This window comes from Rhinoderma darwinii, chromosome 5 (assembly GCF_050947455.1).
Source record: "Rhinoderma darwinii isolate aRhiDar2 chromosome 5, aRhiDar2.hap1, whole genome shotgun sequence".
Classification (NCBI taxonomy): Eukaryota; Metazoa; Chordata; class Amphibia; order Anura; family Rhinodermatidae; genus Rhinoderma; species Rhinoderma darwinii.
In genome coordinates, this window is record NC_134691.1 from 167,101,807 (window position 1) to 167,127,125 (window position 25,319).

A 25,319-nucleotide genomic window follows, 5' to 3' on the forward strand; every position below is an offset into this window, starting at 1 on the left:
TGAGCTGCATTGTTAAGCAAAAAAACATTGAAGCATGACATTGCAACTCACAGAAGTCAATAGAGTTACATTCATGTTACATTAGAAACTAGAATTAATAGGCGGGATGAACATCTCATATTGCTGAATGGCTGACACTGTAGCACAACAGGGTTACAGGTGTAGTGACATTGTGTAATCCTACTCTGTCATACTCACGGGGCTCCGGAATATTTGAGGAAATTCAAGATTTGTAGAACTGACATGTAGGGTACAAGGTTCATACAAATGACTTGCTTTCCTAGACTAAGAATATACCAACTCTGCACAGTCAGGAAAGGAAGTGAATGAAGAGAATTTAAAGTGTCTTTGCATTCAACCATTCAGATTCTCCAGTAGTAGCAAGAAGATCACTATCTTCCCCATACCTGAGGCTCATTTACCAGTAAATGCGCCGTCCTCTGGTAATTACTCCCTTAATCATCATTGTCAGAGATTGGACATGTCTATTGGGCACAAGTGATCTATGATTTTTTGATCTATGATCTATGATCTGTGATCTTTTATCAGGGCATAAGTGACAGCGCCGGGAACCCTAGACGGTCTGACTGAATTCTGGACACTTGTTTGTCATTGGGTTGGAGAGTCAGATGCCGAATGAAAGAGGCCCGCAAGCCAAACTTGCCATGTAGCATAACATCTTCCCTAGCAGCTTTCTAGACTAAAAAAATGTAACTTGATGAACAACTTAACCCAACATTCAAGCTGAAGATGCTAAAATCATGCACTCTAGACTGCTACCAGGGCTCTGTAGCAACCATGTTAAAATACACACCATATGAAGTATAATTTTAGTGAATGGACTACCATGATTGCTCAATGGTTCCTTCAAATAATAGATGAGACAATCGAAAATTTTATTCTGGAAAATTATTAATGTGTTCCAGTTCTAACTTCTGATACTTGTAACGCTCTCACTGGAATACAGAGGTAATGACTTAATCTCCTTGCCCAGCATCTTTATATAAACACTCATACACTGTATATATATGGACCATATTTTCATTAGTGGACTTTTAGAGAACTGCTGGAATTATTATCCTACAAGAGGATAACAGATTATGATGCACCTACATGGAGGAGGTGGGGGGTTAGTGAAGATTTCTTCCTCCCTCAGATATATGAGTTGATTGTAATATACTGTAATTCATAAATAATTCTCTAAAACTATTTTATTGTACATTAAACCGCTCTCTGGTTTTCACGTTTTATTGAATATTTTTAGCACACCAAATTTGAGTCACAGTGTGATTGAGCTCACAAAATTATCCATATGGATGAGCGGCTGAGCCAAGTTGTTTTGGATCCATTTGGCGGTGTTCCGTGATTTTACAGACCTGGTTCCTTCATGTTGCATTCAATTATTAGTTGTAATAATGGTAGTACTAAATTATTGAAGCTGTTATACGTGGTGTACACCACCATAGAATCATGCAAGTAGTATGGGAAGCGGGGGGAAGGAGAGCTGGTATACCACTAAATTAAAACACAACATTTAATAAGTATTAATAAAAATGCAAAGAGTACCCAGGTATGAATTTTATAACCCTGAAGAATATAGGTTGGGTGTCCCCTTAATTAGCCAACCTAAGGTTTAAGGTCTAAGGTTTAAATTTAGACCTGAAACACCAGTCTTAATAAATTCCCCCCACAGAATCAAGTTTTTGCCATCACAAAAATTATTTTAAACCCATCTACATTTTCACATAAATTTGAAAATAACATAAATATACTGTATAGGCAGTGGTCACCAACCACTGGGCCGCGGATCAATACCGGGCCATGGATCATTTGTTATCCGATAATCCGCCCCCGTAGCCGCAGGGAATTCCGGGCGAAAAACCGCACCAAACTGTGGTGCAGTTTTTCCCCCCGGAATGTCTGCTGCGGAAAACTGCAGCATTTAGCCAGCCTGCTAGCAGGAGACCACTGCAGCCTGTGATTGGCTGCAATGGCAGTCACATGGGATGAAACATCATCCTAGGAGGCCAGCCCTCTGACGTCATTCGGGCCGGCCTCCTGTGGTGACGTTTCATTCCGTGTGAATGCTGCTACAGCCTGTGATTGGCAGTAACGGTGGTCACATGGGATGAAACATCATCCCAGAAGGCCGGCTTGGAGGAAGAAACATAAACTTCTGGGTAAGTATAAGATTTTTTTTCTGAGTTGTGTTTTTTGCAGCGGAATCGCTGCGTTTCCGCGGCAATAAACGCAACAACTGCTATTTGCTGTGGGTTTTTAACCTACAACAAATAGGCAGCGTTTACGCAAATCCAATTGACGTGCTGCGGAATAAAACTCATGCATGTCAATTTCTGAGCGTTTTCTCCGCTCAGTATTTACGCAGCGTGTGGATGAGATTTGTTTTATCTCATTCACTTTGCTGCTACTGTATTATGCTGCGGATTTTCCACAACCTATACCGAAAATCCGCAGTATTTACTGAACGTGTGAACAGATCCTAAGAACATCTTCATTCTTATTTTACTTCTATTTAATTGCAGTCTGCAGGGTGTTTTGTAATTGCGCGTGATACCACCCAAACCCTCCCTGGAAAAATTGTCATGCATGTAAGTATGTAAGTGGTCCTTTTGTGCTAAAAACGGATGGGGACCACTGGTCTAAGTCCTCATGAAAATAGCAAAGCTGTGTGGTGGAGGCTGTACAGGGGCTCTCAGAGCCTGTGTGTAGGCATATAATGCTCTGTGAGATGCCATATGTGCGAGATATTCTGCCCTAAGAGCAATGATTCTAGGAGAGAATACCTCCATAATATGGCACATGATGGATACATACCACAATTTGTTTTCTGTCAGATTCCATATGCCTCCATGTGAAATCAGAGGCATATGGAAGTACAGTACAGCCACATGCACCTCTATGGGTTTCCTATTATGACTATGTACTGTACAAAACAAAGCTGTAATACGGCCATGTGCATTATGATGCCTTATAGTGAATAGAGATGTGCAAATTATCATGCACACAGGTGAATGTGGCATTTGTATTTTAGATTATGTGGCCTTTTAATATGAATTCACACTTTATCAGTATGCCATGGGGAAACTGCTGAAAAAAAGTCTTACTCACAGGGAATCTCTACCCCCACTTACCTCAAAGAAGCTTGGTGGGGAGAAGTGTTAAAAATTCCATAGTTTAATATTTTGTCCGAGATTTATTTACTGCTTTGCCTATACCCATATACATGAGCAGGATGAGTTGGCAGACAGAGTTTCCCATCCTTGCTGTAAATATGACATCTCTTGCTGCTGCTGTCTTCTCGGGCAGCCCTGGCCAAGGAGCCCTGGTTAAGAATCATTGCTATACATGATCCACAGAAACGTTTGTAGCAGCGATCAGTGTCCTGTTGGGTTCCCTGTTAATGGATCTTATATAACTCAACAATAATTATCACTGGAAACAGATAATTCTAGGTATTAAACCCCCTGTACAATACTTTGCTATAAATACCTATTTCGGATGGCTCCCCGATTTCAAGTAAACACACAATTTATATAAAAACAACGGCTTTATAATTATTTAAATTAAACAAAAATATTACACTGAAATCATACCAAGTATTTGAAATTAACACTGATGAGTAGATAACATGGTCTGCGTTACGGTAATATAAACTGCTTACATCCCAGTCCTTGAAACATTCCTGACAAGATGCCTCCCCAAGAGGTTTCATTTTTGAGCACATCATATTATACAACAAGAATATTTCGTATTTTTGGTGTATACAAATTACAGCATGTATAGTGTTAAGCTTCTTTTTACGGAACCTCTACTGCTAACGCACCTAAAACAATAAGAAGGTAGATAATGTTCTTGCCTATTCTTGCATTTTAATATGAAACTTCCTGAAGTTATGGGAATCTTGTTACACTTGTAAAGAATTCTACTAAACACTTTCCGTGATGTTCAGAACAGAGACAATGTCAACCTATTTTTGTACTTCACAAAGTTTTACACTTGACAGCTGGTATTGTCTTCTCGCAGACGGTAAGGGGGGAAAAAAATCCTTTTTTTTTCTTTTTTTTTATTCTTCAGTGGTTTAGTTATGGAAATATCAGAATGTGAAAAAGTCCACGTGTCTTCTTTTTCAAACCAGGAGACACCAAAATGTCAAAAGTGATGCTTGCAAAATTGATGAGTGCTATAATACGTCCTACTATAACAAGGTAAAAAAAAGCTTTCAATATCAGATCCACTTTCATTTCATTTGCTTTTTTGTATAATATAGTCAAACATATCCTTTGTGTACAAAGGCAAGGCGGTGGATCTAAAGCCATATAGCCTAACCTGTAATATTTATATTTTTAAATTCCCACATCATAACAATATAACATTCAGTGGGTATAAGGGCAATTGGTGCACAAAAGAACATGTGACTGTCTATGGCAATGAAAACAGTAGGTATATTTATGCGAGTAGACCGTGTACAAATATTGCTCCCCACCCTCCCATAGTGTTTATAAGACTGCTTAGGTAAAAAGGGCTGACTAAAATGTGATAATATAAAAAAGCAAAGCAACAAATGAAAAAATGCCTCTTGGAAGCTCATAAATTGTACTATAAAAAGTTTCCGACATTAAGTCTGCACAATTTTAAAATATTAAACAATTGGATGAGCAGATGGCCCATAGAGAGAGCCATGGACATAGCTACTCCTCATTTTTAAATGCTGTTTTCTCTTCCAAAATTGGAAATCAAAAAAAGGCAATATATTAGGAGTCTTTGTCACTGTCTGCTCCACTGTACATATCAGCTAGTTTTTTAAAACGTGGCCCCCAGTCACTTAGGTAGTCATAGTCCTGGTCTCCATCTGTAGTAACAGATTCCAAAGAGCTGAGAGACTCCGCCACTGAACCGTTTCCTTCATATGCGTAAGTGGCTAAGGAGTCATAGGGAGGTGCTGTTGGATCAAGATCGTTTTCCTTCAACCTTTGGTTAATGAAATCTCTGACATCAGTGTTATCTCTGGCTGCTGGAGTTCGACGTGGGAAAAACAGCGTTTCTGGAACAATATCCCTGCGCAGTTTGTTGTCCTCTATGGCTTCTGGGTTCCTCAAGGTACCAATATCAAAAGCCTGAGTGTCTTCCTCTCCACCACCTTCATCATTGTAACTCACAATGTTATCTCGTATATCTTCTTTAGATACTATCAATGGCTCTTTCTTCCTCTGTCGTCTTAGAGCAGCAAACAACACCACTGTCACTGCAACAAAAGTAAAAGGCATTTAGATTATGTATATGCATGATAGATATACAGGTTTGAAATGTAAGCATGTAGACATTTATACAATTCTTTGGGGTTATTGTGTCAGGAACAAACCTAATGATCAAGTTGCTGCAAAGTCAAACTACTGTAGAGTGCATTTGGGTTACCTCATGGAACTTCACTACATGGCAACTGTAAATGCACAAGTGTGTAACATGTCTCTAAGGGAGGCACAACTTCAAAAACAAGTTGAGGGGCAGTCAGGGATGGCATGGGCAATGCGGACCGGTATTAGGTATGAGCCCCATAGTATCTTATTTGAGGATTCTAACATTAGCATGGTTATGGAACATGGGGCAGTGGTTTTCCAAATCTGGAGCCATTGGGTTTCAGGGAGTGTGAAGCCGAGAATTCCCATCTGAAGGAAGTCTAAGACCCAGGAGCTAGTAGATAATAATAAAGGGTTTAGGTTAGCCCATGAGCATGCCTGTCAAAAGTGGCATCTATGTTCAAAGAGGGTAAGGGATGTTGGTGGAGAGGTGTTTTTGAGAAGTGTCTATAAACTGCTTCATTTGAAGGTATGGGGATTGTGTGAAGTGGGGATTAGGTGTAAAGTGAGGCGCAGTAGGGTTACTAATGTGAGGCACAAGGAAATACTAAGTACGTAACCCTATTTTCCTTACATTAGTAATCCTGTATTGTTTTTTCTTAATAATATTATTTTTACCGCCAGCCAGGGCAGAGAGGGATATAGGCACAGAAACGATGGGAACATGAAGCTGTTGCCGTGCCTGTGCCCCTCCTCTCTTTCTCTACCTCCCCTTCCACTCGACTCCCTTCCATCCTTCATCTGTTAGTCACATAGAGCGGGATCGTCCTTCCTCTGCTGCAACAGCAATGAAGCACCATTACATGATCCAGCAGAGGAAGGAAGTACTTTCTCCTTCTCTGGCCCTAACTGTCATCTCAAGGATGATTAACTAATGTAAAGTCTATGGAGCTATTTACTATTATAATATAAGGTACATGGGGAATTAATTTAGTAACTCCATGTGCTTCCCATTAGGAACCCCATGCGCCTCATTTTAACCAACATTTGTAAGACTAACTAATGCATCCCACATTAGTAAGACTAATGTGAGGCACATTGGTACTTACCATAAGTCTGGGTTCTCACGTTGCAAAAGCACAACAGCCGAGGTGCCCCTGTGCTGTGGCCGAAATAATGTCGGCATGTAGATTGGTGGAATTTTTAAACTGACTGCAGGTAAAAGCCATGTCATTGTTAATGGTTACGTGGTTATGCAGCCACATGTCAGTTTACCAAGAGGTCATTAACAAGGAACGTTACTTTGCCTGCAGTCACTTTAAAAACTTTTGGCGACATCACGGGTGTACCTCGGCCGTGGTGCATCTGCACATGAGAGCCCAGCTTTATGCTTCTCAGTTTAGTAATCCTACACCTCACATTAATGACCTCAATGTGCCTCACATTAGTGTACAAAGTTTGCATAACGTTAGCACGTTGAAATATTTACTGTTGTTGTTCTACTCGGATCTTCACCTAACAGCATTGCGAACCTTTACTAAAATTAGTTGGGTCCCCCTGGTGTATGGTAATCATTATTTCCTTCCATCTGTCCCTCTTCTACTGTTTGAAGGTGCAAGGTGGCGCAAATGAAGAGTGCGACACATGACTACAGGCTCAGACTAAACAGGGTTTGTTTGTAGTATGTAACCATGGAGACACAAAGGTCTTCATAGGAGCTCAAGACTATTTACAAAATTGTTTAATTTTTTTTATTTTCGATGCATAGGAGCAATAAAAATGGCTGCAAAGTTGGGCATTGTCACCAATTTTAATAAATATGTATTCAACCCATTTTCCCTGGTGATAGCAACACATGTCCTTTCTCAATTATGTCAGCATCAGTTGTCGTAAGGATGTATCACTAGACAGAGAAGCTTTCTGTGGTCATAAGGGTAATAATATTTAGCAGAGAGATAATATTGGTCAAAATCTAAGAACCTAAACATTAAACGTACATTATAAATTAGAAAGAACACTTTAAGATGAGAAGAGCGCTAAGGTCAGGTACTCAAAGTAGCTACGTCGTTGCAATCCATGCAATGCTGTAAACTAGATGAAAATAAATGGTATTGCCGGTAAAGGCAAAGGTGTCCTTCTATATGTCCTAGTATTTCATCACTACTTGAACATGCTACAATATTTTAGCTGGCTTCCCATAAATTTGTAAAATTGTTTAATTGACGTTCAACACCAATTTGGAACTATATTTTATCCTGTGAATGACACAATTGTATAGCTTGTAAATTAATCTAGTGCTAAGTTTTCTCCTGAATGCCTGTTGGTACATCTCCCTCCTATGTCGCGATACCGGCACAATGTTCATGTACTTCATATATAAGTCTCAATTACCCAATCTCTGTCTTACAAAATGCAAGTGGCTGAGCACAGAAGGAAGATTTCTTACTTTACTTTACTTTATTTCTTGTGTGCTACATTTAGCACGTTGGCATTACATCACTAACAACTGGTATAAATACATAGTGTTCTTCTATCTCTGCTTCCAATTAATATACCACTCTTTATTCTTCTTTTTCCATATCAAAAATTTCAGAAGGAGATTTAAAGAGAAGGAAGTTGGCCAAGATTTTAAAAACCGAGCTGCATTTTCAGCTGCTTTTATCTGAACGGAAATAAGAATGACTAATGGTCTGAGTGAGGCAACATAATCGTCCTACCATACCTAAATAGGCACGTTGATTGAAGGAACTGTACGAGAGACTTAAAATAGACTATCGTATAATTACACAGATGTACTCAAATAAACCCTTACTGTAAATCAAAAGAAATGAGCATGGAGAATATAAAGAAAAGTGTAATAGAGGTGTATCCTGTGCGGTTCAAATATAGACAAATATATTTAGATGCGATCAAAGCACAAAACTATTTTTTGAGAGATTCCCAGTGAGGTCATTTATTTATTCTCTTCCCGAAATTTGTTTTAATACATAATACAAGGAATGTGTTATATGTAAATTTTAATATATAAACCACTACCATGCCAAAAAAAAAGTTATATTTCCAACTTTTAATAAAATCAGTAGTTTCGGAATTTCTTAATTGGTTTCTCCAATTTTGACCAATATATGATTTTAGTGGTTTCTGATTATTCAGGGGCGTAGCTAGGGGGGGGAAGCGGGGCATGTGCCCCGGGCGCAGTTCAGAGGGGGGCGCCAGTGCCCCCTCCTCCTGCACTATAATTGTACCTGTGTCGCAAGGACACAGGTACAATTAGAAGCAATGAATGACCGGGCACATATACAGGGGGACTATATCTGCTGGGCTATATACAGGGGGACTATATCTATTTTTTGAGAGATTCCCAGTGAGGTCATTTATTTATTCTCTTCCCGAAATTTGTTTTAATACATAATACAAGGAATGTGTTATATGTAAATTTTAATATATAAACCACTACCATGCCAAAAAAAAAGTTATATTTCCAACTTTTAATAAAATCAGTAGTTTCGGAATTTCTTAATTGGTTTCTCCAATTTTGACCAATATATGATTTTAGTGGTTTCTGATTATTCAGGGGCATAGCTAGGGGGGGGAAGCGGGGCATGTGCCCCGGGCGCAGTTCAGAGGGGGGCGCCAGTGCCCCCTCCTCCTGCACTATAATTGTACCTGTGTCGCAAGGACACAGGTACAATTAGAAGCAATGAATGACCGGGCACATATACAGGGGGACTATATCTGCTGGGCTATATACAGGGGGACTATATCTATTTTTTGAGAGATTCCCAGTGAGGTCATTTATTTATTCTCTTCCCGAAATTTGTTTTAATACATAATACAAGGAATGTGTTATATGTAAATTTTAATATATAAACCACTACCATGCCAAAAAAAAAGTTATATTTCCAACTTTTAATAAAATCAGTAGTTTCGGAATTTCTTAATTGGTTTCTCCAATTTTGACCAATATATGATTTTAGTGGTTTCTGATTATTCAGGGGCGTAGCTAGGGGGGGGAAGCGGGGCATGTGCCCCGGGCGCAGTTCAGAGGGGGGCGCCAGTGCCCCCTCCTCCTGCACTATAATTGTACCTGTGTCGCAAGGACACAGGTACAATTAGAAGCAATGAATGACCGGGCACATTCCGTGCCCGGCCATTCAGCGCCTCTCCACGAATGAAGCGACTGGTACCTTTTGTACCAGTGACGCTTCCGTCGATGAAAGGCGCTGACTGACTGGCAGGGAAAGTCATCCTGCCCAGCCAATCAGCACCTTTCATAGACGCCGCGTTCAACCCCCTGGAGACCTGCGCAGAAGGGAGCAGGTCTCCATGGCTGCCGGACGGCGTGGGAGCGTTTTTTTAAAAAATTGTAATAGAAGTGTGCAGACTTTGTCTACTCGCGGGGGGCTTTATCTAAGGGGGGTGTCTATCTACAGGGGGTGGGCTATATACAGGGGGACTATATCTACAGGGCTGGGCTATATACAGGGGGACTATATCTACAGGGGGTGGGCTATATACAGGGGGACTATATCTACAGGGGGTGGGCTATATACAGGGGGACTATATCTACAGGGGGTGGGCTATATACAGGGGGACTATATCTACAGGGCTGGGCTATATACAGGGGGACTATATCTACAGGGCTGGGCTATATACAGGGGGACTATATCTACAGGGGGTGGGCTATATACAGGGGGACTATATCTACAGGGGGTGGGCTATATACAGGGGGACTATATCTACAGGGGGTGGGCTATATACAGGGGGACTATATCTACAGGGCTGGGCTATATACAGGGGGACTATATCTACAGGGGGGCTATATCTACAGGGCTGGGCTATATACAGGGGGGACTATATCTACAGGGCTGGGCTATATACAGGGGGACTATATCTACAGGGGGGCTATATCTACAGGGCTGGGCTATATACAGGGGGACTATATCTACAGGGTGGCTATATCTACAGGGCTGGGCTATATACAGGGGGACTATATCTACAGGGGGGCTATATCTACAGGGCTGGGCTATATACAGGGGGACTATATCTACAGGGGGGCTATATCTACAGGGCTGGGCTATATACAGGGGGACTATATCTACAGGGCTGGGCTATATACAGGGGGACTATATCTACAGGGCTGGGCTATATACAGGGGGACTATATCTACAGGGGGGCTATATCTACAGGGGGGCTATATCTACAGGGCTGGGCTATATACAGGGGGACTATATCTACAGGGCTGGGCTATATACAGGGGGACTATATCTACAGGGGGGCTATATACAGGGGGACTATATCTACAGGGGGGCTATATACAGGGGACTATATCTACAGGGCTGGGCTATATACAGGGGGACTATATCTGCTGGGCTATATACAGGGGGACTATATCTACAGGGGGACTATATCTACAGGGGGGCTATATACAGGGGGACTATATCTACAGGGGAGCTATATACTCGAGTGGGCTGTCTATAGAGCACCATATACAGGGGTGGGCTATATAGTATATAGCCCCCTGTAGATATAGCCCACCCCTGTATATGGTGCTCCATAGATAGCCCACCCCAGTATATAGCCCCCCTGTAGATATATTCCCCCTGTATATAGCCCACCCCTGTATATAGCCCCCCTATGTATAGCCCACCCCTGTAGATATAGCCCCCTGTGTATAGCCCACCCCTGTATATAGCCCCCCTCTGTAGATATAGCCCCCCTGTGTATAGCCCACCCCTGTGTATAGCCCACCCCTGTAGATATGGTCCCCCTGTAGATATGGTCCCCCTGTAGATATGGTCCCCCTGTAGATATAGCCCACCCCTGTATATAGTTCCCCTGTAGATATAGCCCACCCCTGTATATAGTATCCCACAAATAGCTCCCCTATAGTGCTCCACAGAAAGCCCACCCCTGTATATAGCCCCCTTGTACATATAGTCCACCCCTGTATGTAGTGCTCCACAGATAGCCCACCCTTGTATATAGTATATACAGGGGTGGGCTATCTGTGGAGCACTATATACAGGGGTGGACTATCTAGTGGAGCACTATATACAGCGGTGGACTATATGTACAAGGGGGGGGGGCTATATACAGGGGTGGGCTATCTGTGAAACACTATACAGGGGTGGACTATATGTGGAGCACTATATACAGGGGTGGGCTATATCTACAGGGGGGCTACATACATGGTTGTGCTATCTGTAGAGCTCTATATACAGGGGTGGGCTATATCTACAGGGGGATATATACAGGGGTGGGCTATCTGTAGAGCACTATAGGGGGAGTTATTTGTGGGACACTATATACAGGGGTGGGCTATATGGGGGCACTATCTACAGGGGCTCTATGGCAGGCACTATCTACAGGGGGCAGAGTGTGTGTGTGTAGGACACGGTGTATGGTGCTATTATAATTAGAGGTGCAGTGTATGTCACTATTATATTTAGGGGCGTAGTGTGTGGTATAATGATAACTTTATATTTATTTATAGGTGCAGAAATGTTGGAAAAGTGAGAAGCTGAAGACATGTGAGCGGCAAACTGCAGAAATGGTCTGTGACCGGGAGAAGTCATCATAGAGGTCTGGACCGGGTGGAGAAAAAGAACTAGAATCTGAGACGTCACCGGTGAGTCACTTAATGTAAATGTTTATTCTGCCTCTAATCAGCACTGTAGTCACTGTATGATCTGCAGTGAGATGATTATGATAGGATTTATTTTTTGTGAAACGGCATCTCCCAGCATATCCTTACCATTGTTCGGGCTATGCTGGCAGCTGTAGTTTTACGCCGTACAAACCTATACGGCAGGGGTTGCACAGCTGTATTTGTTCTGGTGCTGTATATATGTACCAAGCTTGGTTCTGGTGTTGTGTATAGGACCATATTGCTTGTGAAATGTACAAATAATTTTATGCTCGCGTTACATAAAAAGAAATGACACGCCGATTGGTAGAGAAAACAAACACGGCGAGGGGGAAGGAGATGTCGGGAAAGAGGTTGGGGGGGGGGGGGGGCGCCAAACTGAATCTTTGCCCCGGGTGCTGGAGAACCTAGCTACGCCTCTGGATTATTATTTAGACAATATGTTCTTGTGTAAGGTGTCAACAATAGAATAAAACTAAAAGTAAAAGAAAGAATCAATGGGGCACATTTACTAAAACTGGTGCCCAGTGCTAGAAGTGTATACGTTGATGGCGTTGTTCTCCACCACTTTTCTAATAATAAAAGTGGCAGAGATTATAAGCAAATGAGTCTGAAGCTCTGCCCACTTTTTCCCACAGTTGCATGTGTCAAAAAAAAGTGGCGCAGGTGCTTCACAAATATGGCGTTCGACCTGAAAACGATACTTTTCAATATACTTTTGCTAAAAATTTGCCATAAAGACTTTGATAAATCTGACCCAAAGTACATGCTTTTTGATATGTAGGGGGGACTATCCTTTATGAGTACACTATAATGTTGAAAAGGCAACAGCTCTTTACACTGCACACGACAGGGTTGTCACAGCCTTTTCAAGTCGGGTAGGAATTTTGGCCATACATAGATGTCTGTATCTAGATGTCCGTACAGTGGAAGCTTTCAGGTATGATTTGACAGTGCTTAAGGGTGGTCACTGACATACAGACATGCCCTCAAATCTGGTCAGCATTCAAGTATGTTTTATATCATAACTCTGATCCTTAAAGAGGGCAACATAGAAAGATATTTGCAACGATGGGAATATTTTTACTAGTTAACATTTTTTCCCAGTGTTGCATAGTTGCACATAATCAATGATGCATTTCTACACTTCCTCATTCCGTAGCTGGTTAATTTCATTGTAGCATCATGAACGAGCAAGTAAAATCTTTATAATTGTTCCAACCAATAAGAAAAGTTTCAATTGGCCACAACCAAATGTGTTAGTCTCATAGACATAACGATTATTATTTACGATAATTGTTTATGGTTAAATAGTTAAAAAATATCTTTATGTCTATAGTCACAGGGAATATACCCACATACAATTTATTTTCCAGTCTTTCTGATAATGATCCCCTAGATTTTATATAAACCATTACCTGGCAAGGGTTTCAGTTTGAGAATATACAGAGTGTAATATCAGTGAACATGTGTTACTTATTTTTATTATTATCTTATGTGGCCATGGACAAGAGTCACCACTTCTTCTCACTATATATGTATTAACTATGGTAACTAGGGGAGGATAATTGCCATCGACTCTCTTCATATAATGATCAGAACACAATCAGTAGTGTATTTCGATAATATTATAAATGGCAATTCTATGCCTATGACTTTATATGCTGTAAGAGAACTATTTAAGTTGAAGACCTGCATCTTTATACTTCTGTGGCTTCCCTGTATCATTCAATATATGGCAGTATGTTATAGGGCTGCTTAGGACTATGCATGACTTTTATTATCGAGATGATTAGGTGTGTGTTGCAGAAATCAATCCTTTTATATGCAGGCCATTAATGGGTAGAACAGATGAACAATACTTATTATAGCACTTAACATGTGTATGGAATATGGAAGTATATTGTATATAGTAATTATATGGGGAAGTAGATACCGACCAGTAAACGTTGAATAATATACAGTTATTCTAATGTGGATCTTTACATTGAATTTATCTTGTCTAAACATATCTACATGCGTAAAGCCTGTAAAAACTCATACCCTGCTGTTAAATGTCACAGTTCTGATTCAGAAATAATGTTATCAATGGAAGAAGTAGGAAAAGACGGACAATTATATAGCAGATAATGTGATTTGGGACAGATCACTGCATACGTCCATCCCGGTAAGCATTCCCAGAGTGATCATTGATAGGCTGTGCTTGATGTTATCTCGACAGTCATTCACAAAATAATTGGAATTCAAGTAGCCTTTTCCCCCGTCTATCGAGTGGCTAAACAATGCTAATTATTTAATCGAATCACTTTGAAAGCGCTGCATACCCTAATTTGCATCTCTCTCTGCTCTTTTTATTGGAGCAGGAATTAGTAGGGATGTCACATGGACAAAGCTCTATTGTTCCACCGTTATGTATAACTGGTTGGCAGTTCGTGCCAAGTCCCTATGTTTTTTTATTATCAGGGAAGAATAGCTAATCTCTCTTGCTTAAGACAAAGATGGCACTTAGTAATGCATGTGACATCTTCCTTTGCATTCTCTGTTTTCTTGGCTACACAGTATAAATTTTGTTTTATGCCATTCAGCTCTGCTATTAATTCACCAGAGAAATGAGTTTTTGAAATTAAAATATTAGCAGCGCTGGCAGAGCGCCATTGCCCTTGTATCTGTTTGCCCAACACTGTCCCCAATGCTTATTTTTTTTTCTGCAGCCGTCACAGGCGCACACTAACATAATTAACAGTTAGTACACCCAGAGAGGGATTTCTGCTTCAATTACAATAATAAGGGTCTGAGAACCCGAGGGATGTGTGCGAAGTCTACCAGCAAATGAAGAGACATGTCAGAATTCTAATATATGCTATTTGTATCTTCTATTTTATAAACTTCACTACTGCATATGCCATGGTATCCTCTGAAACAAAGCAGAAAAAAAGATGTGATAGAAATACTGCCTAATAAAATCAATATATGCATGCTGTAAAATCACCAGCTGAAGCATAGAGAAACATGTCACTGTGAACAATTGTGCCTCTGCCTTTGTATTTCATATTAATGTGTCCCACTCCAGAGTTTATGTTCAAAATGCAAAAAAAAAGCAAAAACTGTTACAAATAATGGGAACGTCTATCGCAGCTGGCAAATAAAGTGCCGACGTACTAGTTCAAATGGAAAGGGCAAAGAACAACATGAAAGAAAGTTTTGGTTCCAAACCTGTAATAATTTTATCAACACACTAAAAGTTCCTTTGAAGACGATTAAATTAAACTATTTTATATTTTGCAAGTAAACCTTCTATGAGAAAAACGCATTACCTGTACAATTGTTAAAGCCAAAATAATCATGAAGCTGTTATAGCAATTAAGTCTTAAACCGAGGAAATGAATTGCTCTTCCTTCCTGCTAGTGCAAATAAATGGCTTCTTGGGAGATAATTTTATGGTGCTTTTGAATTTAGACTATTTAATTAATAGTACATTATTCCCCACTAACATAGTCATTTCTCAAAATATAAGAGATGTATTAATACAGGAAAGGCATTTTTATTGTCCTTTTGTGACAGCGGTAAACACAAGGGAAAGGTCTCGCTTCTCCCTAATAATAATGTAATTATGTACAGCGGTGGCACTTTTGTTTTGTTTCGGAGGCTGACTTTCGGTTTATTTGTAGATGATTTACACACTCGCTGAGTTATTGCAGGCTATGATTATTTAGAGCTTCTCAATGGAATTCCGTGACAAGTCTTACTGCATGAAACTGTAGCATAGCTATGTAATCCTTATTGTTCTGCTCTGATTGTTACCTACATGAGCGGATGTCTCGCTGAGAGAGTCAGATGGGGAGACAACTGCCCGTCTCAAACCTGTAAGAGTCTCTTGGGACACCGACATGATGTACTATAGTCACACGTGGGCTATATTTAAAGAGGCTCTGTCACCAGATTTTGCAACCCCTATCTCCTATTGCAGCAGATCGGCGCTGCAATGGAGATAAGAGTAACGTTTTTTTTTTAAAACGAGCATTTTTGGCCAAGTTATGACCATTTTTATATTTATGCAAATGAGGCTTTCTAAAGTACAACTGGGCGTGTTTAAAGTTAAAGTACAACTGGGCGTGTATTTTGTATGTACATCTGGGCGTTTTTACTTCTTTTACTAGCTGGGCGTTGTGAATAGAAGTGTATGATGCTGACGAATCAGCATCATCCACTTCTCTTCGTTACCACCCAGCTTCTGGCAGTACACAGACACACAGCGTGTTCTCGAGAGATCACGCTGTGACGTCACTTCCTGCCCCAGGCCCTGCATCGTGTCAGACGAGCGAGGACACATCGGCACCAGAGGCTACATTTGATTCTGCAGCAGCATCGGCGTTTGCAGGTAAGTCGATGTAGCTACTTACCTGCAAACGCTGATGCTGCTGCAGAATCAACTGTAGCCTCTGGTGCCGATGTGTCCTCGCTCGTCTGACACGATGCAGGACCTGGGGCAGGAAGTGAGTGACGTCACGGCGTGATCTCTCGAGAACACGCTGTGTGTCTGTGCACTGCCAGAAGCTGGGCGTTGTGAAGAGAAGTGGATGATGCTGATTCGTCAGCATCATACACTCCCATTCACAACGCCCAGCTAGTAAAAGAAGTAAAAACGCCCAGATGTACACAGATAATACACGCCCAGTTGTACTTTAACTTTAAACACGCCCAGTTGTACTTTAGAAAGCCTCATTTGCATAAATATAAAAATGGTCATAACTTGGCCAAAAATGCTTATTTTTAAAAAAAAAAAAAAAAACGTTACTCTTATCTACATTGCAGCGCCGATCTGCTGCAATAGGAGATAGGGGTTGCAAAATCTGGTGACAGAGCCTCTTTAACTATTAAAGGGACACTAAACCTAGAAACTAATGATTCTAATAAACAGTGTTTGTCAGTCTGTAGGATCTTCTAATTATTAATAAAGCAATGAATTTTGTGGAACTCTTGCAGAGAACGCAGGGGTTAATTTATTTCTGATCACTTATATTTTTGACCCAGGGATGAAGTTGGGGCAGGGACGGACTTAAAGCGACCCTCTGTGATGGGGATTATGGAGTAAAATTGCCTGGTGACCTCCAGTTGCCCCCCTCTGCTGTAGATCTGCTTTTTTAGGATCCCCTCTGTGTTGTCTCAACATGGCTGCATCGTTTCTTGGACTGAGTCTAAGACACTCCCTCTGTTCAGGGATTGGACGGGGCTGCTCTCGTGAGCTCCGGCCAATCCGAGAACGGTGGGAGTATCTCAGACTCATAGTCTAAGAAGCGCTGCGGCCATTATGAGACAGAACAGAGGGGACCCTAAAACGGCAGATCCACAGCAGAGGGGCACAACTGGAGGGCACCAGGTATTATTACTCCATATATACCATATTTATGTTGTCCTGAGACTGAAGTGTTGCTTTAATATTATTTATCTCCTATTGCAAACAGAGCAAAGAGGCTCGGCTCCTACTGCCGCCGGTTGTCTTACAGTCAGACACAGGGTTGTGAGAAGGAAGAAAATGGCTGATCTCCTGGGATGCTTTTAGAAAATATATTTAGGTTGTTTTGATTGTAATATGAGACAGATTTTATTTTTATTTTTTGGGTATCTTCTATGTCTATTGTTTCTTTAATACTTTCCATTTCTAGCAGCACATGGTCTTGAATCATGCCTTGAATTGCCAGACTTAGATTTATAAATAAGTCAGATGTTACAGCTATGATACTTGTCCATAAATACATTTCTGTATTCAGAGTGGGGCCTCAGTAGTTCATTGGGGATTCACATAACAGTAGAAATATCACTGTGCATTGAACCTAGGTGGCTATGTAGATAATATTCCATATGATTCTTAACATAGATGTAAACTATAATGTAGCATATTACAAGGCTGCAGAAGAGGACTATTGGAGGTACATCTATCATGATCTATTTCTTGCCAGGTAAACATCTGCATGGAGTTTGCCTGTATTTCCCCTGAAAGCACAGATTTTCCATAGATACTCCTGTCTGCCATACTTCAATATACATTCATGTTAATTCACCTCCATTGAAATTTACACTTGTAGGTATGTATCTTAAAAAGTTGAATTAGATCATGTGCCTTATTGAGAATAAGGACTTATATGAATCCCTCCTTTGTACATCCCTATGGAATGGGTTTTCTACAGAACAGGTAATCAAATAAATAGTTAATGGCTAAAACCTCTCAATCCTACCCAGCTTATTTGGAGAACTGGTGCAGGAGAATGTGGTGCTGCGGTGGCTGCAGTAAAGTATGCTAGCACTTGAAACTTTGGAACTATTAGTTGCCTCCTGTTATAGGATAGTCCAAATGCCAGGCGCTCCTCTCTTTATGGGCTGGTGGATTTTAATATTTAAAAGACTTTGTGCTTTGCACTGTCATTTCTTGTCCTGTCCATTCATATAAAGAGGTGATCAGCTCTTTGATTTTCTTTTCTCCTTTTGACAGCCAGCACATATTATTTATAGCTCTTCCCTGTCAAAACCTAGATCAGGAGCAAGTGACTGGCAGATCAAAGGCCCATCCACAACTCAGCATCTAATCTACCAATCACATGGCCCGATCTGGTCTGTGAAAGAAAAGTAAGTAATGTGCAGAGGCCATTAATAACAGCAAAGGAAATGCAAGAAAGGCCTGGGCACACTGGACAGAAACTAAAAGTGCAGCAGAAAATCACTGTATGGAACAATTCACCAACACTGGATTTGCTCTGCTGGTTGTATAATCCTAGGAAAATAAAGCCACATTGATCCTGTTCCTTTAAGGTTGTGCACTTAGCATCTGATGTCGATTATTGCAGCTAAAGTTAATACAGATAGTAATTTAAAGGGGTTGTATAGGAAAAAAAATTTTGTTTAGAAAAAGTCCACAGGCTGTTTCTGGTATTGCAGATCAGTGCTGAGCTAAAATACCAAACAGTTGATAGACAAGGTGGTGCTGTTTCTGTTTTCTGGGCCAATTTTTCATAGCACTGTATATGAATCACAGTAATGTAACACAAATGAAATCTAAAATATTATGTTCTAAGAATTATGGGCAGAGATTTGTTCATAAATAAACATTTGTAACATGTTTACATTTATATGTTTCGCTCAAACATCTCTATTTGTAAATAACCTGAAAATATTTGTAAATAACATTTCTGTTTGCTGGAAAGACTTTATGACTGACAGGCGGCTGTACAAAAAGCCACAGGAACAGTCAACTGTAGGATGCACACTTCAGTAATCACTGGTGAGGTTGAGAGCTTTCCACCTACCCATAGTCAATAAACATTTCACAAGACAATGAGTGCTGCTCCGCTCTCACAATACGTATTATTATCTGTCACATGAACTTACACTTCAGAAGAAACACTTATTGCCTTACATTAGAATGGATGAAGGCTACACAAGAGATGAGTCCATGGCAGGTAGGAGGAGAGTTTACTCCGGTGTCACTAAAATTCTATCAGTTCAAGTTTACTTCATATACACATTTTATAGACACTACACTACACACCTAAACACACAATATCCAGAAAGAAGAATATATATTTTTTGGAGAAAGCCTGTTGCAATCTCTAGTGGTGACTGACATAAGGAACATTATATGATGACCTGTTTTGCCTTGTAATTCACTTGACCTTGAATAATCAGTATTTTGACTTTTTATGTATTATATATAAATATTCTGAAAGCGACAAAAGATAGCGACACCGGATCAACACAACCTGCCATCACTGAACGATATAGGAACTGCAGACACTATATATATTATGTATGTATTTACTATTCTTACTTACCTAGCAATATAATAATACAGAGGAGAATGGCAATCAGGGCTCCTGTGCTCAATCCGGTGGGGTGGCTTAGAGCTTCAGCAGTGCAGGACTGCATGTTACCCTTGTGGTCACAGGCACAAACACGGATAGTCAGAGTGCCAGTGCTACTCTGTACAGGAAATGTATAATCTGAAATGATCACAGGTAGTAAGTATGTATTCATCTCGTGGCGGCTATATCCATTCCTTCGTGTGTAGACGCCGGCTGTGTTATCTGAAATCCAAAGTGAATAAAATGAGAAAATTAGAAAACTTTATACAAACACACACAGAAACATAAACAGACGCATATATTTCGTTACCTCTGTTGTCTTTGACGGTAAAGTTTGTACCGTGGGCCGCTGGATTAGCTAGTGCATATGAAAACTGAAGTCCACTATAAGAATCATCTTTATCAATTGCACTTACAGTGTGTATTATCTGTAAGGAAAGCAATGGCATAGGCGGTTATCAAGAACAGGGGGTTCTCTGGGACAATTAATAATAGAGTAACACTATAGTGATCTTTTACCATTCAACTACCCATGCACGGATTTTAGAGGACTTGTGATACAATATTAAGATATTAGACCAATTGTTCTACTCTTATTTCAGTTATACTGGTGCTGAACCCCTTTAAACTATGACAAACACCCCGGAAGATTATGTGAATATAAATAAATAAATAAATAAATAAATAAATATATATATATATATGGATCACATACACAACAAAAATTTGAACAGCACATTCCAACTAAATGATATAAAATATGTATGCAGGTGCAAGAACACCTGTAACTGCAAATATACAGCAGAAAAAGAATGGCGACAGCACACTGCGAACACTAATGCCACCTAAGCCACTAAATATAAATAAATATGCACTAAAGCTAAATCTATTTATAATAGGGAGGTTCTTAGTGCACATTTTGATCAAAGAGTGTTAGCCCACCTGCCACGACAAGGCGACCTCTGTAAGGTGGGGACTTACGCTGCACATACACCCAGAACTGGGACTAAGCCTACATATATACCTGGAGATGGTAGGATCCAGCATTGAACTAATTAAAATCACCCAGGGCACCCGTTGTAGATCTGACAAGCTAGTTAGGCACTTGTAAGGGATTGGCTACTAGTAAGCCTCTTAGTACTACAGGTCCCGCATGTCCGAGACTAAAATACCTGCTATGTGACAATCAGAAAGTGTATGAAATAAAACTCATTGCTATATAATAATAATAATAATAATAATAATAATATCTTATAATTACATAAATGTAATCAAACTATACAATCTCTATCACTATATTGACGGCTCAGGCTGTATAGTGAGTGGTATATGTTGTTGTTATTTTAAAAAAAATATATATAAAATTGTTTCATCTTATTCGCTGAATTTACTATCTATCTTTTTTTTTTTTTTTCGTACAAATTAACATAGAACAGCCAGATAATAAATATTAACACTTTTTTTTAGGCCAGAATCACACACACAGATTTTATGCAGTTTTTGGCTGTTTTTTTTTAAGCTAAACACAGGAGTGGACAAATGAGATGCATCAGTCTTTCCTTCCTTTTAGGGTATGTTCACACAGAGTTTTTTGCAGGCTGAAAATGATGCCTCAAAATTCCGTTTGGAATTTTGAGGCAGATTTTGATCTGCCTGCATGCCGTTTGCTGTGTTTTTCGCTGCGTTTTTCACCCGCGGCCATTGAGCGCTGCAGGCAAAAGCCCTGTGAAAAATGTTTTCTCTACCTCTACAAACTATAGGTTCTTTATTAGACATTCTGGTCGTTTACAAATATGTGAAGATACACTATTCAGTAAATATAGCTTAGTTGTTGCCTAATGTACCATATGTTAGCATTACATATGAACCTTATTGTAAATCTCCTGTGGTGCACAACATGTTTTGTGCACGCTACTAATTTACCACTTAATTTACCAAGCGCACTTGACTTGTGATTACTCAGCCGTAAGTATAACAATGTAAAAGGAATAATAGAATAAACATGGCAGGTGGCTGGTCTGTAACTAGCAACACAAATGTATGCAAATTAGACTTTGTGTGACGGAATAAAGGACGTAAGTGTTATACTAGAATGAGAAAGAAGCTTTGTAGTAGTATACATATAACTAGATAAAAAAGTCTGATATTTAGGTACCATGGCAAATTTTATTATTGGTCATTGACCTAAACTGTAATATAGAATAAATTATAGTTATTCACATAGCCTTGCAACAAAATAGAAATTCCAGTGTGGTGCTACCCCATAATGACTGACAGTTGGTGATGTTCTAGCCATCTGTCTGTCTGTCTATCTGTCTGTCTGTCTGTCTGTCTGTCTGTCTGTCTGTCTGTCTATCTATCTATCTATCTATCTATCTATCTATCTATCTATCTATCTATCTATCTATCTATCTATCTATCTATCTATCTCAGATCTATCTAAACTGATTTATTGTTTTTTTTCTCAGCAATAGCGTCACTATTGTTCATGGGCTATGTCTGGCAATTTCACCACATTAAAGGGATATTCTCAACCATAGGATATTCCATAGATATCTGATACATCCGGGTCTCAGTTCTGTGACTCGCATTTATTTTGAGACTGGGGGTCCCCTAATCCCATCCCTGTCTGTTGAGATGGCTGCTGGACATCACATCTAGGTGGAGACTCATTGGCAAGGTGGCTGGGAGTATGGAAACAGCCGAGCTCACTGAGTTACGCAGCTTCTGTAACTCCCATAGAAGTTAATGGGAGTTATAGAATCGGCGTAGCACAGCAAGCAATGCTGTTTTTGTAACTTTGGAGTTATGGAAGCAACATAGCTCTCTGTGCTACGCTGTTTCTGGAACTCCCAATTCACTTCTATGGGAATTATTGAAACAGCATAGTTTAGCATATTCGGCTGTTTCTGGAACCCCGACCACCAATGGCCATCTCACCAGGGAAGATGGGGTCAGGGGACTGAAATCGGTGCGGGTCCTTGACCTGATACTCACATCTATCAGACATTTGTACAATGTATTTGGAAAATCTTCAGACCCTTACATTTTTTCACATTTTGTTATGTTAAGGCCTTGTGCTAAAGTAAAATAAAATTCAAGTTTTTCCCCATCATTCTGTACTCAATACCACATAATGACAAAGTGAAAACAGAATGTTAGTTCTTTGCTAATTTATTGAAAAGGAAAAACTAAAATCTTGCATTGACATAAGCTTTCAGACCCTTTACTCAGTACTTAGTTGAAGAACCTTTGGCAGTGATAACGGCCTCCAGTCTTCTTGGGTATGATACCACAAGGTTTGCACACCTGGATTTGGGGATTTTCTGCCATTCTTCTCTGCAGATCCTCTCAAGCTCTGTCAGGTTGGATGGGGACTATCGGTGGACAGACATTTTCAGGTCTCTCCAGAGATGTTCGATTGGGTTCAAGTCAGGGCACTGGCTGGGCCACTCAAGGACATTCACATAGTTGTCCCTAAGCCATTCCGGTGTTGTCTTGGCTGTGTGCTTAGTGTCATTGTCTTATTGGAAGGCAAATCTTCGGCCCAGTCTGAGGTCCAGAACCCTCTGGATCAGGTTTTCATTAAGAATATCCCTGTACTTTGCTCAATTCATCTTTCGGTCAACCCTGACCAGTCTCCCTGTCCCATCTGCTGAAAAACACCCCACAGAATGATGCTGCCACCACCATGCTTCACTATAGGGATGGCATTGGGCAGGTGATGAACAGTGATTGGTTTCCTCCAGACATGATACTTAGAATTGAGGCCAAAAAGTTCAATCTTGGTTTCATCAGACCGCAGAAAATTGTTTCTCACAGTCTGGGAGTCCTCTAGGTGCTTTTTTGCAAACTCCAGGCGGGCTTTCATGTGTCTTTTACTGAGGAGAGGCTTCTTTCTGGCCACTCTACCATAAAGGCCAGATTGGTGGAGTGCTGCAGTTATGTTTGATCTTCTGGATGTTTCTACCATCTGCACACAGGATCTTTGGAGCTCAGTCAGAGTGACCATTGGGTTCTTGGTCACCTCTCTTAATAAGGCCCTTGTCCCCCGATTACCTAGTTTGGTGGGGCAGCTAGCTCTAGGAAGAGTCCTGGTTGTTCCAAACTTCTTCCATTTAAGAAATATGGAGGCCACTTGGCTCTTGGGAACTTTCAGTGCAGCAGAATTTGTTTTGCACCCTTCTCCAGATCTGTGCCTCTACACAATCCTGTCTCAGAGCTCTACAGGCAGTTATTTCCTCCTAATGGCTTGGGTTTTGCTCTGATATGCATTGTCAGCTGTGAGACCTTATATAAACAGGGGTGTGTCTTTCCAAATCATATCCAATCAAATGAATTTACCACAGGTGGACTCCAATCAAGGTGTAGAGACACTTTAAAGTTGATCTAAATAAATGAAAGGCCTCCAGAGCTAAATTTCATGTGTCATAGCAAAGGGTCTGAATACTTATGTCCATGCGAAATTTGAGTTTTTCATTTTTGAAAAATGTGCAAAAATTTCTAAAACTCTGTTTTCACTTTGTCATTATGGGATATTGAGTGCAGAATGATGAGGGAAAACTTGATTTTTTTACATTTTATTTTAGTATAAGGCCGCAACATAACAAAACGTGAAAAAAGTGAAAGGGTCTGAATACTTTCCGAATGCACTGTAAATGTCTGAGATGACTATACTCATTTAATGAAACTGAACTGTAATACCAGACGCAGCCCATGCACAAGAGTGGCAGTGCTCTTCAGGAAAAAAAGGAGACCCTTTTTTTCCAACTTCGTATAATCCCTTTAATGACTTTTTATAACAAGTTATCGAGTTAGAACATACTTGGAGGTCATATGGAAAAAAACTATTTCACGGGTGCACAGTTTAAGAGTCTTGGCATACAGTATATCTGATTCACATATACAAGATGATACACTGTGTGCACAGTGCTAATGAAGTAGTGAAAAAAATCATTTTATGTCACTTTAGTTTGCCAGTGAGATAGACACATTGTTAATTTATGGACACAATGAGGCTGATGACCATTCCCACTTCCAAAATGCCATCAATACAAGAACATTGCTCCGTCTTTACTATTTTAAATGCAAATGAGCTGAAAGTGGAGCTATTATACACACCTGTTCTGCCTTAGCATTTTCACAAACAAAGATCTCGTACAGCATGGCAAACTCTGGGGCATTGTCATTCACATCCAAAACCTTAATAAACACAGGAACGCGGCTACTTTCTTTAGGATTACCTGTAATAAAATGATAAGAGAACTGGATAAAGTGGCTGTGGACGGCTGAATTGTGCAGAGATCAGAAGGCAGCTGTTAAATGCTTAATTTTTGGAAACAGCTTTTTTTTTTCCCTGTGTCTATGAGTCTTTGGATCTGACAATCAAAAGCCTAATTAGAAGAACACAAGCTGTGTATCGCCAATTTTCCAGCCACCTTCTCAAGCAGAAAATTGTAGCCATTTAGTAAATGTAGCATGACACTTCTTATAAAAATGAAT

General features: G+C 40.2%; 1 protein-coding gene across 2 annotated transcripts in view; it reads right to left on the minus strand.

Annotated features, from left to right (window-relative positions):
* Positions 1-3,531: 3,531 nt before the first annotated feature.
* LOC142651717 (cadherin-6-like) overlaps positions 3,532-25,319 on the minus strand; it is a 283,558-nt gene continuing 261,770 nt past the window's right edge. For both annotated transcript variants that reach the window (XM_075826744.1, XM_075826745.1), the window contains 4 exons: positions 24,939-25,060; positions 20,128-20,245; positions 19,788-20,039; positions 3,532-5,263 (listed from right to left, as the gene is read on the minus strand). In XM_075826744.1, the coding sequence (XP_075682859.1) occupies positions 4,773-5,263; positions 19,788-20,039; positions 20,128-20,245; positions 24,939-25,060 (983 nt within the window). In that variant the 3' untranslated portion in view covers positions 3,532-4,772. The remainder of the gene's footprint in view (positions 5,264-19,787; positions 20,040-20,127; positions 20,246-24,938; positions 25,061-25,319) is intronic.